Here is an 18,695-nt window from a genome sequence, read left to right on the forward strand (position 1 = left end):
TTTCATTTCCGGTGATACAGTTGTCCCTCACTATAACGCGGTTCACCTTTCGCGGCCTCGCGGATTTTTTTAGTGCAATTTTGCATGCTTTTTTTTTTTTTTTTTTTTTTTACAGCGCATTGTTTTCTGCATCCTGATTGGCTAAGGGAGAGGCTGCGTGTCGTCTTCTGCGTCCTGATTGGCTAAGGGACTGTAGACCATTGTCAATCAATCTCCTCCGTACGGTGTCTACAGAATTGTTGCAAATTTACATATACAGTATCTTTGATCGCTGGCAGTGTGACTGAAGTGTGGTATGTTTGCAAGTTATTGAGAAAAGTGTATAAAGTGTGTAGTGAGGGGTTTTGCAACCTTAAAACATTTATAATCATTGTAAAAAATAAAACTGACTACTTCGCGGATTTCGCCTATCGCAGGTTATTTTTAGAACGTAACTCCCGCGATAAACGAGGGACCACTGTATTGCGATTGTAACAAGCTTGATTGTCATTCATTGTTTGGAGAATATCTCTCCTGCCTCTTCTTTCAGCCATTTTCTCCTCTGCTTAAGAAATTCCTAAGCCTCCTAAAAGTCCTCCTCCCTGCTCTTAGCAGATCTCACCTTAGGAGCACTCTTAAGAGCTAAGATTCATTAGGAATAGCTTTTATCTTTACTAGGAGCTACTCCTAACTTTGAGAGGGAAACGTCACGATTCTAAGAATTTTCTTAGAATTTGGCCACTAGGAGCAACTCTTAGCGCTAAGAATCTTTAGGAATACGGGCCCAGATGTTTTGGTCAAGATCTCTTTATTTCAGTTTACAGTTGTTCTGTTCTAGGACCCTCTAGGCAACTTAGATACGCTGCCCTGAATGGGATTTTCCAGTGGATGCCTCAAATGAGCTGTCAGCTGAACTATTTGGGCTGGCTTATGGATCAACTATCAGCTGATGTAGCTGGGATTGTGAGCTGAGCTTGACTTTGTGGCCTGTCTCAACTAACGCTAAGCTCAATACTATTCACAATGCCGCAGGAACATTGCTTCATAAAAGTGCACTCAAAAGTCTTACTGATTGTAACTGTAAATTAATATACTATATTACTGAGCCATATATTGGATGTAATTGTAATTATTTTGGTAGCATTTTCTGAATTTAAAAAAACCTAATCCTGAACAAATACACAGAACATGATCTCAGTGACATCTGTATTATCTGGATGAGAATGTATGACAATTCATATTTTACTGATTTGAATCTGAAGGCTGACTGAAGAGCAATTATGTTCTTCAAATATCTCTCAACAAGTCTTGCCCCTTGCCCAAATACTAAGCCTGACGCTGGAGCTGTGAACATGTTACCTTAATAGGACGCACAGTTTCACTTCAGATTGGCCAATCAAACAAAGTCTTGTCTTTGAAGAGGCGGTGAAGCTCGAGAGCAAGATTCTTTTCACTCAAGTCACCGATTTCAACATGAAGACATCTCTAATGCTTGTTTTCTACCTGATATGTTTGTTCTTGTGGGGAAAAGGTGAGTTGTGATTTTGTGGCTGTTTGTCTGTGTTGTTAGTGGCACTGCATCTAATTGTTTCTCATTTCTATACTATAATTTATCCTCTGAAATATGGAATCAGTTGTGTCTTTCTCTCTCCAGTCGCTTCAGCTCAGAAGACACATCAGTCCTCATCTATTCATCAAGAGAGTGGCTTCAAATCAGTAAATGTTGGTGAAAGTATAATTTTGCGATGTTTCTATGGAAATGAAGTGATAGCAAGATTTTACTGGTATAAGCAAACTTTGGGACAGAAACCAAAGCTCATTTCTACTTTCTACATCTATGATGCCGCTGAAGTATTGTATGATGAATTTTTTAACAATTCACGCTTTACACTGGAAATTAAAAATGGTAAAAACCACTTAAAAATTTCAGATTTGCGTATTTCAGACTCAGCTACCTATTACTGCGCATGTAGTGCTGCATTAATTTTTGAATTTGCAGAAGGTGTTACAGTCAGTGTAAAAGGTTCAGGGTTGAATATTAATGCTTCAGTTCATCAGTCTTCATCTGAGACTGTCAAGCCAAGAGGATCTGTGACTCTGAACTGTAGAGTACAAACTGGGAGCTGTGATGAAGAACACAGTGTTTACTGGTTCAAAGACTCTGAAGAATCTCGTCCAGGACTCATTTACACTCATGGAGACAGGAATGAAAAGTGTGAGAGGAAAAATAACACACAAACACAAACTTGTGTCTACAACCTGCCAATGAAGAATCTGAATCAGTCTCATAATGGGATCTACTACTGTGCTGTTGCCTCATGTGGACACATACTGTTCGGATATGGGACCAGGCTGGAGTTAAAGAGTGAGTAGAATTGTATTTTTTTCTTATCTGATTAAAAGTCATGATTACTTCCTCGTTAAAAATAAAACTAACAAAACAAAGATGCTGCTAATGTCATTATATGTCTGTGTTGTGCTGCAGGCGAGGGAGTTTCTGTTGTCTTGGTGTATTTCTTGGGTGGCGCTTTGGCATTCACCACTATCCTGACTCTTTCAATGGCTGCCTTACTGTGCACATACAGCCAGCAAGCTACAGGTAAATTGTACTGTTTATTGTGTAATTACTGAACATGACATCATAGAAACACAGCTTTTCTTTGTGTTTCAGATGCAGGATTTGCGGCTTCAAACACAATGAACTCAGAGGTATCCAAATATCTTTCAAAATAATCTTATATAGTGATGATAATAAAAAGTATAGTATGTGCCACATTGTAAGTTTTTGTTTTCTCTTTTATAAGCAGAATTGCCAGACAAAAGAAAACCTCCATTACGCTGCTTTAAGGGTGAAGAAGGCCAATCAATCAAGAAGTCAAAGAGATGACACAATGGCAACATGTATCTACTCTGCTGTCAGGCAATAAAAATTATCAGGTTTTAGCTTTGTCTCTGTATAATAGGACATGAGGCTACTTTGTGTGTAATTTCACTTAAAATGTAAATAAGTGCTATAAACTAAACTCCTTTACGCTGCTTTAAAGGTAAAGAAGGTCAGTCGATCAAGAAGTCAAAGAGATGACGCAGAGGAAAAATGCATCTACTCTGGTGTTAGGAAATAAAACTGATCATTCTTCAGCTGTGTCTCTGAGTAACATGACATGAGCAGTTCTTCTTTGTGTGTAATTTAACTTCAGATGTAAGTAATTACTAAACAAAAAAATAAAAAAAAAAGCTCTCCCTGGCTACATATGAAGTTTGGAAATGAAAGGGTTTTCGATACCAAGCAGATGCATATCCTTTTAGCTTTTAGGAATTTAGCTGAGATTTCCTGTTCACAGTGGAAGATTTCGGTAAAGTTATAGTATGAAATATGCAAATTTTAGTCAAATGTCTATCATTGCTTGTCCTGAATATATGTAATGGAAATATACCTTTGTGTTTGAAATCTGGTGAAAAAAAATCTGATAATGTTCCGTCACTATTTTATTTTCACAAACCCAGGCTTTTTTTGTTCTTTTTTCCCCCATGGTTGCATGTGGTTTATAGTTTTATAATTGTAATAATAAACTGCATCTTGTCCAAGTCCTGTGTACATTTCTTGACCTACTATTAACGCACTGTGTTCAAGTGTGGCCTAGGTATTACTCATGTTGTGTAGGCCACATTATCGGTCCCGTCTACCTCATTAAAGACCTCCCTCCTTTTTCTTTACCACTATATCTTAAGTTCTATTAATTGCCTTGAGACAATTTTGATTAATTCATGGTATAAAAGTTTAAGTGAATTGACTTTATGGACGAGAAAAGATCACCAACTTTATGGAGTCAGAGTCCATTATCTGTATAATAAATAATAATATAATTATAACAATAAAGGAGACTACTTGAGTAAATCTTGTCCAGATGTGAAAGTAGGGAGCCTACAATCCACTAGGCCGTCTTGATGACCCACTTCAGCTGTGTTTTATCCACATTTAAATTTAAAGAAACCTAATGCTGAACAAATACATAGAACATGATCTCAGTGACATCTGTATTATTTGGGTGAGAATGCATGACAATTAATATTTTAGTGATTTGAATCTAAGAGCAGATTGAAGATCAATTATGTTCTTCAAATATCTCTCAACAAGTCTTCCCCCTTGCCCGAATACCAAGCCTGACACTGTAGCTGTGAACACGTTACCTTAATAGGACGTACAGTTTCACTTCAGATTGGCCAATCAAACAAAGTCTTGTCTTTGAAGAGGCGGTGAAGCTCGAGAGCAAGATTCTTTTCACTCAAGTCACCGATTTCAACATGAAGACATCTCTAATGCTTGTTTTCTACCTGATATGTTTGTTCTTGTGGGGAAAGGGTGAGTTGTGATTATGTGACTGTTTGTGACTGTGTTGTTAGTGGAACTGCCTCTAATCGTTTCTCATTTCTATAGTATAATTTATCTTCTAAAATATGAAATCAGTTGTGTCTTTCTCTCTCCAGTTGCTTCAGCTAAGAATACACATCAGTCCTCATCTATTCATCAAGAGAGTGGCTTCAAATCAGTAAATGTTGGTGAAAGTATAATTTTGCGATGTTTCTATGGAAATGAAGTGACAGCAAGGTTTTACTGGTATAAGCAAACTCTGGGACAGAAACCAAAGCTCATTTCTTCTTTCTACAGCCATGATAGCACTGGGACATTTTATGATGAATTTTTGAGCAATTCACGCTTCAAATTGGAAACTGAAAATGGTAAAAACCACTTGATTATTTCAGATTTGCGTATTTCAGACTCAGCTACTTATTACTGCGCATGTAGTGATGCATCAATTACTGAATTTGCAGAAGGTGTTACAGTCGGTGTAAAAGGTTCAGGGTTGAATATTAACGCTTCAGTTCATCAGTCTTCATCTGAGACCATCCAGCCAGGAGGCTCTGTGACTCTGAACTGTACAGTACAAACTGGGACCTGTGATGGAGAACACAGTGTTTACTGGTTCAAAGACTCTGAAGATTCTCCTCCAGGACTCATTTACACTCATGGCGACAGGAATGAAAAGTGTGAGAGGAAAAATAACACACAAACACAAACTTGTGTCTACAACCTGCCCATGGAGAACCTGAATCAGTCTCATAATGGGATCTACTACTGTGCTGTTGCCTCATGTGGACGCATACTGTTTGGAAATGGGACCAAGCTGGAGCTCAAGAGTGAGTAGAATTGTACTTTTTTCTTATCTGATTAACAGTTATGATTATTTCATAGTCAAAAATAAAACTAACAAAACAAAGATGCTGTTAATGTCATTTCATGTGTGTCATGCTGCAGGCGAGGGAGTTTCTGTTGTCGTGGTGTATTTCTTGGGTGGCGCATTCACCACTATCCTGACACTTTTAATGGCTGCCTTACTCTATATATACAAGAGAAACAGCCAGCAAGCTACAGGTAAATTGTACTGTTTATTGTGTAATTACTGAACATGACATCATAGAAACACAGCTTTTCTTTGTGTTTCAGATGCAGGATTTACGGTTTCAAACACAATGAACTCAGAGGTATCCAAATAACTTTCAAAACAATCTTATATAGTGATGATAATAAAAAGTATAATATGTGCCACATTGTAAGTTATTGTTTTCTATTGTATTAGCAGAGTTTCCAGACAGAAGAAAACCTCCATTATGCTGCTTTAAAGGTGAAGAAGGCCAGTCGATCAAGAAGTCAAAGAGATGACGAAGAGGAAAAGTGCATCTACTCTGCTGTTAGGAAATAAAACTGATCATGCTTCAACTGTGTCTCTGAGTAACATGACATGGGTAGTTCTACTTTGTGTGTAATTGCACTTCAGATGTAATTGATTACTAAACAAAAAATTAAAAAAAAGCTCTCCCTGCCGAGATATGAAGTTTGGAAGTGAAATGGTTTCGATACCAAGCAGATGCGTATCCTTTTAGCTTTTAGGAATTTAGCTGAGATAGGAATTTAGATTTCCCGTTCACAAGATTTTGGCATAGTTATAGCAGGAAATATGCAAATTTTACCAAGTCAAATGTCTATCATTGCTTGTCCTGAATATAGGTAATGAAAATATACCTTTGTGTTTGAAATCTGGTGAAAAAAAAATCTGATAATGTTCTGTCACTATTTTATTTTCACAAACCCAGGCGCTTTTTCTTTCTTTTTTTTTTTTTTTCCATGGTTGCATGTGGTTTATAGTTTTATAATTGTAATAATAAACTGCATCTTGTCCAAGTCCTGTGTACATTTCTTGACCTACTATTAACGCACTGTGTTCAAGTATGGCCTAGGTATTACTCATGTTGTGTAGGCCACATTACGGGTCCCGTCTACCTCATTAAAGACCTCCCTCCTTTTTCTTTACCACTATATCTTAAGTTCTATTAATTGCCTTGAGACAATTTTGATTAATTCATGGTATAAAAGTTTAAGTGAATTGACTTTATGGACGAGAAAAGATCACCAACTTTATGGAGTCAGAGTCCATTATCTGCGCTGCAATTACAGGAGGAAGCAGTCCTTCATGAAACCATAAGTAAAAAATACAAAATAAAAAGGGGACCTGATCATAACAACAGGTGTATAGTGTGTGTATTGTATGGGAATGTGTATTTGTTTCTCTCACAGCGTGATAACAGCATCTGGTAAATCATTGCCATGCTGTATTTTTATTGTATTTCACTTGTATTTGCTGAATATCTATACATGCTTGTTGACATGATGAAGAAGAACTTTATTGTCACTGCACACAAGTTACAACATAATTTAGTTTGGGAGCAATCTCTAATAGCAGCTTGAGGTCAGGTGTTTATAAAGGTAATAAATATATTTAAAAAATGTATACATAAATATAAAATAGATAATAAAATCGTAAAAATAAAATAATAAAAATAATAATAAAAAAGGAGGGCGGCACAGTGGGGAGGTGGTTAGCACTGATGCCTCACAGCAAGAAGGTCACTGGTTCGAATCCATGGGCCGGTTGGCCTTTCTGTGTGGAGTTTGCATGTTCTCCCTGTGTCTGCGTGGGTTCTCTCCAGGTACTCCGGCTTCCTCCCACCATCCAAAGACATGCTCATTAGGTTAACTGGTGATTCTAAATTGGCCGTGGGTGTGCATGTGAGTGTGAATGGTTGTCTGTCTCTGTGTGTGGCCCTGCGATGGACTGGCGACCTGTCCAGGGTGCACCCCTGCCTCTCGCCAGCTGGGATAGGCTCCAGCAGACCCCCGTGACCCTGAACAGGACTAAACGGGTATAGAAGATGAATGAATGAATGAATGAATAAAAAAGGAGACTACTCGAGTAAATGTTGTCCAGATGTAGAAGTAGGGAGCCTACAATCCACTAGGCCGTCTTGATGACCCACTTTGGCTGTTTTTTCTCTGCTGCAGTGCAGCTGGTGTACCACAACGTACATCCGTAGGTTAGCGCACCCTCTATGGTGCAATGGTAAATTTTTTAAGGAGTGGTGGAGGGAGTTTGTTCTTCCTTAGCGTTCTCAGAAAAAAAAAAGAGATGCAGCTGGACTTTTTTGAGAATGTGTGTGGTGTTCACGGTCCAGCCCAGGTCCTCTGAGATGTGCAGCCCGAGGAACTTGAAGTGTGTGACCCCCTCCACCACCTCTCCATTGATGCTTAGACCTGTGTGCAGCATTGTCCTCAACCTCTGGAAATCAATGATGATTTCTTTGGTCTTCCTGGTACTGAGGTTGAGGTGGTTGTCACTGCACCAGGCCATGAGCCTCTGGACCTCCTCCTTGTATGGAGCCTTACTGCCGCCGCTGATCAATCCCACGATGGTGGTGTCATTAGCAAATTTGATGACGGTGTTAGTATCGCGGGTTGTGACGCAGTCGTGGGTGTAAAGCGTGAAGAGGGCGGGACTTAGGACACCGCCCTGCGGCACTCCAGTGTTGAGGACGATGGTGGAGGATGTGGAAGTGCCCATCCTGGCGTGCTGAGGTCTGTCTGTCAGGAAGTCCGTGATCCACCGACCGAGGGGGTTCCCGGCTGCAGTTTGTGCAGTTTGTTGACCAGTCGGCTGAGGCTGATGGAGTTGAATGCCAAGCTAAAGTCGACAAACAGCATCCTAGTGTATGTATTTGAGGTGTCCAGGTGACTGAGGGGAGTGTGGAGGGCGATGGAAATGGCATCGTCTGTTGATCTGTTGATAAGATCAGCATCAGACTGCATGGTTTTTCTGGTCCAGAAATCTGCTGTTGCTAAATAAAACAAGTCTCATGTTGCACTGGAATCATGTTTTAATGTACTTATGGGGTACTACTGCCTCAGTGGTTCATCCATGTGATCTATGGCTTTCACCATCTTTACAATCACACGCCTGTTCACTATTTCGAGGGGTAATATGTCTTTCCTGATTTAAATGCCAACACTTCTGCTGGATCAAGAGCTAGCAGTAGAAGTACTTCTTTGCGAGAAGTATGTAACAGTAGCCCTCGTTTGGGAGTTCTCACAGCTTGTTCTCGACACATCAACCGGGCAGAACTTTTTTCTCGTGGGGTGTCTGGCAACTATTCTGTGATTGGTCAAAAACTGGAGTGGGTGTGGTTAATGCGGAAATGCTAGTGGCAATTCTGTGTAGTTGCATGCTGAATGAACGGCATGATCCAACAGACATGGCCGTCAAAACCACAGGCCGACAATAATAAGTAAAGTGCCTCTCGCATCTGCTGCATCTCCCACAATAATAAGCATGTGTGACTTATGCTGTAGTGGGAGGGCCCTTTGAAGACTTTCCCAGAGTTGGGCACTGAGTTTCTTGTGAAGTTTAAATGACCTGGCCAAAGCGAACTTTGTTCTTGTTCTTGCTCACCTTGAGAACAAGAACAAATTTCAAGGAACATTATTTGTTGTTAGGGCGGCACAGTGGTGTGGTGGTTAGCACTGATGCCTCACACCAAGAAGGTTCCTGTGTGGAGTTTGCATGTTCTCCCTGTGTCTGCGTGGGTTCTCTCCGGGTACTCCGGCTTCCTCCCACCATCCAAAGACATGCTCATTAGGCTCATTGGTGATTCTAAATTGGCCGTAGGTGTGAGTGTGAATGGTTGTCTGTCTCTCTGTGTTAGGCCTGTGATAGACTGGCGACCTGTCCAGGGTGTACCCCGCCTCACGCCCGATGATAGCTGGGATAAGCTCCAGCCCCTCCCGCGACCCTTCACAGCACAAGCGGTTACAGAAGATGAATTAATTAATTATTTGGTGTTATTTTGTCGAATTCAGTGGCTGCCATTACGCCAGCATTTTGTGAGCTGGCAAAACTCAAATGTGCCAGAGACTCAAAGGAGACATCATGACTTCACCATTAACTGTTTAGCATTTGAATTTGAGTGATAATTTTCTGCTGTTTGAGACAAACGGCCAGTTCAAATGGCATTTGGGCAAGCGACTGCCCATTTGTTGCCCAGAGGTTTCACCCTGGGTGAAATGTGAATATGGCCATTTTTAAGTTTTAAAAGCAGAAACTAAACTGGAACTAGTCAAAGCTTTCTGCCAAGGATATCTGGTTTTCATGACGTGGGGCCTCATGTACGAACGTTGCGTGCGTACAAAAACGTAACGTACGTACTCGCTCATGTAAAAGTTCAGATGTATCAAGAGTGAAATGTCCGGGAACTTTGTACGTGCCAACGCCAACGACGTGGCTGGCATACGTAGGATTCTACAGATGTCGATCCTTTGGCGACACTTAGAGGTGATGCCGGGAAACTGTCATCATAAAACTGTGAAAACTATTGTGATGTGCACATCAGAGACACGCAAACAATTAACACTGATGAACAATTAACACACCCAGGTGTCTGTAAATATATGAGTGGATATATAAGCATGCGTAAAGTGGTGCAGAAAATGTCGTTAACAACAATGGCAGCTTTAGCGTTATTAGAAGATACAGCAAGGGTTGCCTGTGTCTGCACAGGTACTGACCACACTGGGGTTCCTCGCAACCGGGGCATTCCAGAGGGAGCTGGCCGACCGATCGGGACTGAGCCAGTCGACCCTGAGCAGAGCCATGCCAGCAGTGTGGGACGGAGTTATCCGCATGTCAGCCAGGTATATCAGATTCCCATACAATGCATCTGAACAGGTCAACATTAAAGAGCAATTTGCAGCGAGAGACGGTTTTCTGAATGTAATTAGAGCTATCGACTGCACACACATTGCTACAAAAGTGCCATCACATGAATTTGTAAATGTCAACAGGAAACATTTTCATTCGATCAATGTACAGATCATATGTGATGCGCAAATGCAAGTAACCAACATTGTGGCAGCGTGCCAAAGAGGACATTTTTGCACATCTCCACTCCAGTGAGTAGCGTCTCCAATTCGCTTTCTGTGAAGTTCTTCTTTTTTCCCGTCTTATTCATTATTATGTTTTCATTGTCTGATCGCGCAGAGAGGGGAATCTCAGGTGCAGGGTCAATTTAAGTATAATTTGCATATTTAAAAGGGGCGTGGACAGGGAGGTGCATATTTAAAAGGGGCATGGACAGGGAGTTGCATATTTAAAAGGGGCGTGGACAGGGAGGGGTCGGGTACGCTTGATTGGGATGTACAAAGGAAATGTGCTTCGAAATGCTTCTAAATCTGAGCTTACGTCACGATTTAGAAGGAAATCTACGCAACTTTTCGTACATGAGGCCCCAGATGTTTTGGTCCAGACCTTCTTATTTCAGTTTACAGTTGTTCTGTTCTGATTACTAACTTAGGTAAGCTGCCCTGAATGGGATTTTCCAGTGGATGCCTCAAATGAGCTGTCAGCTGAACTATTTGGGCTGGCTTATGGATCAACTATCAGCTGATGTACCTGGGATTGTGAGCTGAGCTTGACTTTGTGGCCTGTCTCAACTAACGCTAAGATCAATACTAATCACAATGCTGCAGGAACATTGCTTCATAAAAGTGCACTCAAAAGTCTTACTGTGTCATGTTTTCTGTCATGGTTTATTTTCTTGGGTTTCTCTTTATTGTATTTTAAGTTCTTGGTTTTTCATAGTCATGGTTAGTGTTTAGTTTTTCTGTTCTGTTTCCTGTTTTATTTTGTTAAGTTCTGGATTTCCTGTTTGTGTTACTCCATGTCTTTTTTCCTTTTGATTAGCTCATTGGTTTCACCTTGTCTTGTTCCTTGATTTGCTTCACCTATGTCTCGTCACCCCTCTGTTCCTCGTGTGTATATATAGCCCTGCCTTCGCCTTTGTTCCTTGTCGTGTCATACTGTTTGTTTGCCAAGTTCGCGTGTTTTGTGCCATAGTTTTTTTTTCATGTTTTCAATGCCATAGTTTTCCATGTCTTGTTCTATTTTTTTCATATTTTTTGGTTAGTGTTTTCCTTTTGGATTTCCTGCCTTATCAGCAGCGTCCTTAGTTTTTGTCAGTTTCGTCTTTTTTTTTGTATTAAATATCTTTTTTGCCTACTCCTGCATTTAAAGTCCTGTGTTTGGGTCCTAAACTCCATTCCCTGCTACCATGTCTTCACATACTGATTGTAACTGTAAATTAATATACTCTATTACTGAGCCATATATTGGAATAAATTGTAATTATTTTGGTAGCATTTTCTGAATTTAAAGAAACCTAATGCTGAACAAATACATATAACATGACCTCAGTGACATCTGTATTATTTGGGTGAGAGTGCATGACAATTTATATTTTACTGATTTGAATCTAAAGGCAGACTGAAGTGCAATTATGTTCTTCAAATATCTCTCAACAAGTCTTGCCCCTTGCCCAAATACCAAGCCTGACACTGTAACTGTGAACATGTTGCCTTAATAGGACGTACAGTTTCACTTCAGACTGGCCAATCAAACAAAGTCTTGTCTTTGAAGAGGCGGTGAAGCTCGAGAGCGAGATTCTTTTCACTCAAGTCACCGATTTCAACATGAAGACATCTCTAATGCTTGTTTTCTACCTGATATGCTTGTTCTTGTGGGGAAAGGGTGAGTTGTGATTTTGTGGCTGTTTGTCTGTGTTGTTAGTGGCACTGCCTCTAATTGTTTCTCATTTCTATACTATAATTTATCTTCTAAAATGTGAAATCAGTTGTGTCTTTCTCTCTCCAGTTGCTTCAGGTCAGAAGACACATCAGTCCTCATCTATTCATCAAGAGAGTGGCTTCAAATTAGTAAATGCTGGTGAAAGTATAATTTTGCGATGTTTCTATGGAAATGAAGTGACAGCAAGGTTTTACTGGTACAAGCAAACTTTGGGACAGAAACCAAAGCTCATTTCTACTTTCTACATCTATGATAACGCTGAAATATTTTATGATGAATTTTTTAACAATTCACGCTTTACACTGGAAATTAAAAATGGTAAAAACCACTTAAAAATTTCAGATTTGCGTATTTCAGACTCAGCTACCTATTACTGCGCATGTAGTGCTGCATTAATTTTTGAATTTGCAGAAGGTGTTACAGTCAGTGTAAAGGGCTCAGGAATGAAAATTAACGCTTCAGTTCATCAGTCTTCATCTGAGACCATCCAGCCAGGAGGCTCTGTGACTCTGAACTGTACAGTACAAACTGGGACCTATGATGGAGGACACAGTGTTTACTGGTTCAAAGACTCAGAAGAATCTCATCCAGGACTCATTCACACTCATGGAGACAGGAATGAAAAGTGTGAGAGGAAAAATAACATACAAACACAAACTTGTGTCTACAACCTGCCCATGGAGAACCTGAATCTGTCTCAAAATGGGATCTACTACTGTGCTGTTGCCTCATGTGGACACATACTGTTTGGAAATGGGACTAAGCTGGAGCTCAAGAGTGAGTAGAATTGTATTTTTTTCTTATCTGATTAACAGTTATGATTATTTCCTAGTTAAAAATAAAACTAACAAAACAAAGAAGCTGCTAATGTCATTATATGTCTGTGTTGTGCTGCAGGCGAGGGAGTTTCTGTTGTCTTGGTGTATTTCTTGGGTGGCGCTTTGGCATTCACCACTATCCTGACACTTTTAATGGCTGCCTTAATCTACACATACAAAAAAAACAGCCAGCAAGTTACAGGTAAATTGTACTGTTTATTGTGTAATTACTGAACATGACATCATAGAAACACAGCTTTTCTTTGTGTTTCAGATGCAGGATTTACAGTTTCAAACACAATGAACTCGGAGGTATCCAAATAACTCTCAAAACAATCTTATATAGTGGTGATAATAAAAAGTATAGTATGCGCCACATTGTAAGTTTTTGTTTTCTATTTTATTTCTATTCATGTTAGAGTTTCCAGACAGAAGAAAATCTCCATTACGCTGCTTTAAGGGTGAAGAAGGCCAGTCGATCAAGAAGTCAAAGAGATGACGCAGAGGAAAAGTGCATCTACTCTGGTGTTAGGAAATAAAACTGATCATGCTTCAACTGTGTCTCTGAGTAACATGACATGAGTAGTTCTACTTTGTGTGTAATTGTACTTCAGATGTAAGTGATTACTAAACAAAAAATTAAAAAAAAAAAGCTCTCCCTGGCTACATATGAAGTTCGGAAATGAAATGGTTTCGATACCAAGCAGATGTGTATCCTTTTAGCTTTTAGGAATTTAGCTGAAATTTCCCGTTCACAGTGGAAGATTTCGACATAGTTACAGTATAAAATATGCAAATTTCACCAAGTCAAATGTCTATCATTGCTTGTCCTGAATATATGTAATGAAAATATACCTTTGTAAAATATACCTCTGGTGAAAAAAAATCTGATAATGTTTTGTCACTATTTTATTTTCACAAACCTAGGCTTGTTTCTTTCCATGGTTGCATGTGGTTTATAGTTTTATTATTGTAATAATAAACTGCATCTTGTCCAAGTCCTGTGTACATTTCTTAACCTACTATTAACGCACTGTGTTCAAGTATGGCCTAGGTATTACTCACGTTGTGTAGGCCACATTACGGGTCCCGTCTACCTCATTAAAGACCTCCCTCCTTTTTCTTTACCACTATATCTTTAGTTCTATTAATTGCCTTGAGACAATGTTGATTAACTCATGGTATAGAAGTTTAAGTGAATTGATTTTTTGGACGAGGTAAGATCACCAACTTTATGGAGTCAGAGTCCATTATCTGCGCTGCAATTACAGGAGGAAGCAGTCCTTTATGAAACCATGAGCAAAAAATACAAAATAAAAGGAGGACCTGATCATAACAACAAGTGTATTGTGTGTGTGTATTGTATGGGAATGTGTATTTGTTGCTCTCACAGCGTGATAACAGCATCTGGTAAATCATTGCCATGCTGTATTTTTATCGTATTTCACTTGTATTTGCCGAATATCTATACATGCTTGTTTCTTGACATAATGAAGAAGAACTTTACTGTCAATGCACACAAGTTACAACAAAATTTAGTTTGGTAGCAATCTCTAGTAGCAGAAAATCGCAAAAATAAAATAATAATAATAAAAAAGGAGACTACTCGAGTAAATGTTGTCCAGATGTGGAAGTAGGGAGCCTACAATCCACTAGGCCGTCTTGATGACCCACTTCAGCTGTTTTTTCTCTGCTGCAGTGCAGCTGGTGTACCACAACGTACATCCGTAGGTTAGCGCACTCTCTATGGTGCAATGGTAGAAGTTTTTCAGGAGTAGTGGAGGGAGTTTGTTTTCCTTAGCGTTCTCAGAAAGAAGAGCTGCAGCTGGGCTTTTTTGAGAATGTGTGTGGTGTTCACGGTCCAGTCCAGGTCCTCTGAGATGTGCAGCCCGAGGAACTTGAAGCCTGTGACCCCCTCCACCACCTCTCCATTGATGCTTAGACCTGTGTGCAGCATTGTCCTCAACCTCGGGAAATCAATGATGATTTTTTTGGTCTTCCTGGTACTGAGGTTGAGGTGGTTGTCACTGCACCAGGCCACTAGCCTCTGGACCTCTTCCTTGTATGGAGCCTTACTGCCGCCGCTGATCAATCACACGATGGTGGTGTCATTAGCAAATTTGATGACGGTGTTAGTATCGCGGGTGGTGACGCAGTCGTGGGTGTAAAGTGTGAAGAGTGTGGGACTTAGGACACTCTCCGGTGTTGAGGACGATGGTGGAGGATGTGGAGGTGCCCATCCTGGTGTGCTGAGGTCTGTCTGTCAGGAAGTCCATGATCCACCGACCGAGGGGGTTCCCAGCTGCAGTTTGTGCAGTTTGTTGATCAGTCAGCTGGGGCTGATGGAGTTGAATGCCAAGCTAAAGTCGACAGTCATCATCCTAGTGTATGTATTTGAGGTGTCCAGGTGACTGAGGGGAGTGTGGAGGGCGATGGAAATGGCGTTGTCTGTTGATCTGTTGGGCCTGTAGGCAAACTGATGTTGGTCAAGCTCAGGTGGAATCTGGACCTTGATATGTTGTAACACCATTCTTTCCATACATTTCATGATGATTTGTGTCAGGGCTACAGGCTGGTAATCATTCAGCCCTGCGATGGAGTAGGTTTTGGGCACAGGGTTTCAGAAACTTTCCAGGAACGCCATTGGGTCCTGGTGCTTTCCTGGTCTCGATGCCCTGCAGGATGCGTAGTACCTGGTGTTGCTGAAGGGTGAGGGGCTGATCGTGTTCCGATGGTGTCAACAGTGTGCCCTCTGCCTGTTGCTGTCTTCTTCAAAGCGTGCAAAAAGGGTGTTCAGTTGATTTAGCAGAGAGGTGTAAACTGGGGATGGGGTGTTGTGGCACTCCTTGTAACCTGTAGTGTTCTGGATTGAGCGGGGGTCGTTTCCTCTGAAGTTGGCCTCTATCTGCTCTTTGTATTTTAACTTGTTAGCCTTGAAGGCTCTGCTCAGGTCCGCTCTAGCCTTCCTATAGGCCTCCCTGTCTCTTGCCCTCAGAGTCGAATCAGGGTTTGTGGTTGGATAATGTTTTGACCTGTCTACTGGTGGTTACATCTATGCAAATGGTGATGTATGCTAGCACGGAAGAGGTGTAGGCCTTGGTGTCTGATAATGATTACATAAGCAAAAGCAGTATGGTTTTAAATATAAAATCTGGGGTTTTAATCTCATTGCAACACAGTGGTAAAGGCTGGATCGAGCACTGCAAATGCACTAGCCAAAAATGAACCACACATTCAAAGCAAGTACAGGATCTTACATAAGTGAGGATGTTTGTGGTTATTCATTTTTCAAGCGCTACACTTGCCACCATAGGTAACAGTGAGCGTGCTTCCTTAACGGGACATTAGACATCATCTGTGGTTGGCCAGTCACACGCATTCTCGTCTCTGAAGAGTGGAGAAAGACTCAAGAATATTTTTAACACGAGACTCCCGACGAAATGACAGTTTCGATGAGTATTTTTTATCTGTCATGTGCACTCTTAGGAAGAGTAGGTGAGTTGTGATGTGCAGTTGTTATTTATTTAGAAATACAAAAGCGTTGACTAAGATTGCAAAAATTGGTTTGGGTGTCGTTGCGCAAATTCACACCTAAAATGAAACTAAATGCAAGTGTTTGCTCTTTTTTTTCTTTTACTCCAGCTCAGTCGGCTGAACTGAAATCGACCTCATATGTTGATCAAGAGTGCGGTTTCATAGAGGCTAAAGTTGGTGATGAGGTAACTTTGCTGTGTTCCTATGAAGATAATTTTGCCAGACGTTACTGGTACAAGCAAACACTGGGACGGACACCAAGGCTCATCTCTAGCCTTTACAAGTTCGACAGAAATGGCACCTTTTACAACGAATTCAAGAACAACCCCCGCTTCACATTAGATAACGGTGAAAATCACTTGACGATAAAAGATTTGCGTGAGTCAGACTCGGCAACCTACTACTGCGCAAGTAGCTACACCTTCATCTTTGAATTTAGAAAAGGAACATTTGTCAGTGTGAACGGTCCAGGTTTGAACATCCAAGATTCGGTTCACCAGTCTTCATCTGAGACTGTGCAGACGGGAGGCTCTGTGACTCTGAACTGTACGGTACACACCGGGAGCTGTAAGGGAGACCACAATGTTTACTGGTTCAGGAACTCTGAAGGATCTCATCCAGGGATCATTTACATCTATGGACAAAGGAACGATCAGTGTGAGAGGAACCCAAACACACAAACAAACACCTGTGTCTACAACTTGCCCATGGAGAATCTGAACCATGCTGGGACCTACTACTGCGCTGTTGCTGCATGTGGACGCATTGTGTTTGGAAACGGGACCAAGCTGGATTTTAAGGGTGAGTCATTCTACGAGAAATGTTCAGATAAATGCTGATTTTTGCTAATTCTGATTCTCTGCAGATGAGGAGGACCTTCTATACATGGTGTATTTCTTATTGTATTTTTGGAGCGGGGCTTCGGCATTCGCCACCATCCTGAGTGTATTGCTGGTTTTCTTAGTGTGCAAGATTAGCAGGAGAAACAGCTACCCTTATGGAGGTAATAGTTATTTTTTATTTTTTTGTTTGGTTTGTGTTTTTTTAAATCTATACAACTGATACATTGTGTATAAGTGATATTAAGAACGGATCATGTTTTTCAGATTCTCAAGAAAGATTTTCAGCTTTATCCAAAACAAATGTTGAGGTACTCCACTTTTCAAAGAACTACCTTAATATTTGTATTATTTAAAGCATCACAGTTCTTGCGCCACATACTGATGTACTGTTTCTCATATCCAGGGTTATCAAAATGGAGACTACCTTTACTACATTGCTTTAAGGCAGATAAGGATCAACGAATCAAGGAGACCGAGGGATAACACGTGGAGTGAATGTGTATACTTCAGTGGAAAGCAGTAAAGACGGACAGGTGTGATTACGTGACCTGGATAGGTTCTCTTTGAAAATGTAACCTGGATGTATCTGCAAAGGAACCTTGTGGTGGGGTGCTTTCACACCCAAGTCAAGATTCAGAAACCAGGAGCGTTTCCCCGCCATGTTGTTATGTGTGGGCTGCTGTGAACTCAGAAATTGCAGCACATCCGGAAACAAGGGTGGTCTCTGCCTGCTTGTAATAGCTCCCCCAGACCTGCATTTACAGTGTGAACACAAACATCGGACCGATGCGACTACCCTCAGAGTTATATCACCAAGCTGCAGTTCACCTGATGCATCTTTGGAAGAGTGTGCACCTGGTCTGACACTATTCTTACACTATTTTTGACTACTTTGTATTTCCTGAAATCCAATATTTAACAACCACACTGTTGGCAAGAACTTTGTCTTAATTGCTTTGAACACGGACTGAACCACAAGTTGAATTTCAGACATGCAGTAAAACAACAGATTGCCACTATGAGAGACCTGGAACTGGAAATACTGAAGAATTCTTTGGCCGCTAGCAAGATTGTGCATGAGGATGAGGACACATCTCTAATGATTCTGCTCCCATATCTATTTGAAAATAATAACGACTGAAGAGCGCAAATTAACATACAGATAAGCAAGAAAACAAACAGACCATTTGTCCTCACAAAATGCGACAAGAAAACGCCAGGACTGCAGCTTTAAAGTCACGTATTGTTTGCAAAGCTTCATCTTACAATAATGTAATTAAACAAGCTTTTATAAATACATGAATTACAATGATTTACATTCTTTCTATGGCAGTTGGTTGTAGACAGCTAGGAAGTATGTTGTGCACCCTTTTCATAAAGCCAAAGTGTGGTCACTGCAGAAATATCCCACACTCAGTAGTTTTTATAAGCAACTTTTTCAAGTCCACCTGGTCAGCAATCTACGGTTGCACTTTTTGTCATCAGGAACAGCTACTTCA

The 18,695-nt window shown here is 40.7% G+C and overlaps 4 protein-coding genes across 4 annotated transcripts; all 4 read left to right on the forward strand.

Moving 5' to 3' along the window:
- Positions 1–1,487: 1,487 nt before the first annotated feature.
- Positions 1,488–2,962, forward strand: LOC311491751 (immunoglobulin alpha-2 heavy chain-like; the record flags this gene model as incomplete). Its single annotated transcript, XM_084549771.1, has 2 exons — positions 1,488–1,510; positions 1,614–2,962. 2 exons carry the CDS (start codon positions 1,488–1,490, stop codon positions 2,350–2,352), a joined length of 762 nt encoding a protein of 253 aa, XP_084405897.1. The 3' UTR covers positions 2,353–2,962.
- Positions 2,963–4,361: 1,399 nt separating this feature from the next.
- Positions 4,362–6,806, forward strand: LOC311491760 (uncharacterized protein; the record flags this gene model as incomplete). The annotated part of the gene is made up of 4 exons (XM_084549782.1): positions 4,362–5,175; positions 5,294–5,410; positions 5,483–5,520; positions 5,616–6,806. Coding segments are annotated over 4 exons (1,092 nt in total), but the record flags the coding sequence as incomplete, so codon positions are not given.
- A 5,081-nt stretch (positions 6,807–11,887) lies between these two features.
- Positions 11,888–14,185, forward strand: LOC311491771 (signal-regulatory protein beta-2-like; the record flags this gene model as incomplete). Its single annotated transcript, XM_084549794.1, has 2 exons — positions 11,888–11,945; positions 12,069–14,185. 2 exons carry the CDS (start codon positions 11,888–11,890, stop codon positions 12,785–12,787), a joined length of 777 nt encoding a protein of 258 aa, XP_084405920.1. The 3' UTR covers positions 12,788–14,185.
- A 1,953-nt stretch (positions 14,186–16,138) lies between these two features.
- LOC311498437 (uncharacterized protein) lies at positions 16,139–17,343 on the forward strand. Its single transcript, XM_084559026.1, has 2 exons — positions 16,139–16,315; positions 16,463–17,343. The coding sequence occupies exons 1-2, from the start codon at positions 16,261–16,263 to the stop codon at positions 17,191–17,193; spliced, it is 786 nt and encodes a 261-aa protein (XP_084415152.1). The 5' UTR covers positions 16,139–16,260; the 3' UTR covers positions 17,194–17,343.
- The last annotated feature ends 1,352 nt before the right edge of the window (positions 17,344–18,695 follow it).

This window comes from Chelon labrosus (assembly GCF_963514085.1).
Source record: "Chelon labrosus genome assembly, chromosome: 1".
Lineage (NCBI taxonomy): Eukaryota > Metazoa > Chordata > Actinopteri > Mugiliformes > Mugilidae > Chelon > Chelon labrosus.

Excerpts from the sequence above, each read along its gene's own strand:
- LOC311498437 (XM_084559026.1), top strand. The coding sequence starts at position 16,261 with ATGACAGTTTCGATGAGTATTTTTTATCTGTCATGTGCACTCTTAGGA. Across the intron at positions 16,316-16,462 it reads TGCACTCTTAGGAAGAGTAG|CTCAGTCGGCTGAACTGAAA; the intron begins GTGAGTTGTGAT and ends CTTTTACTCCAG.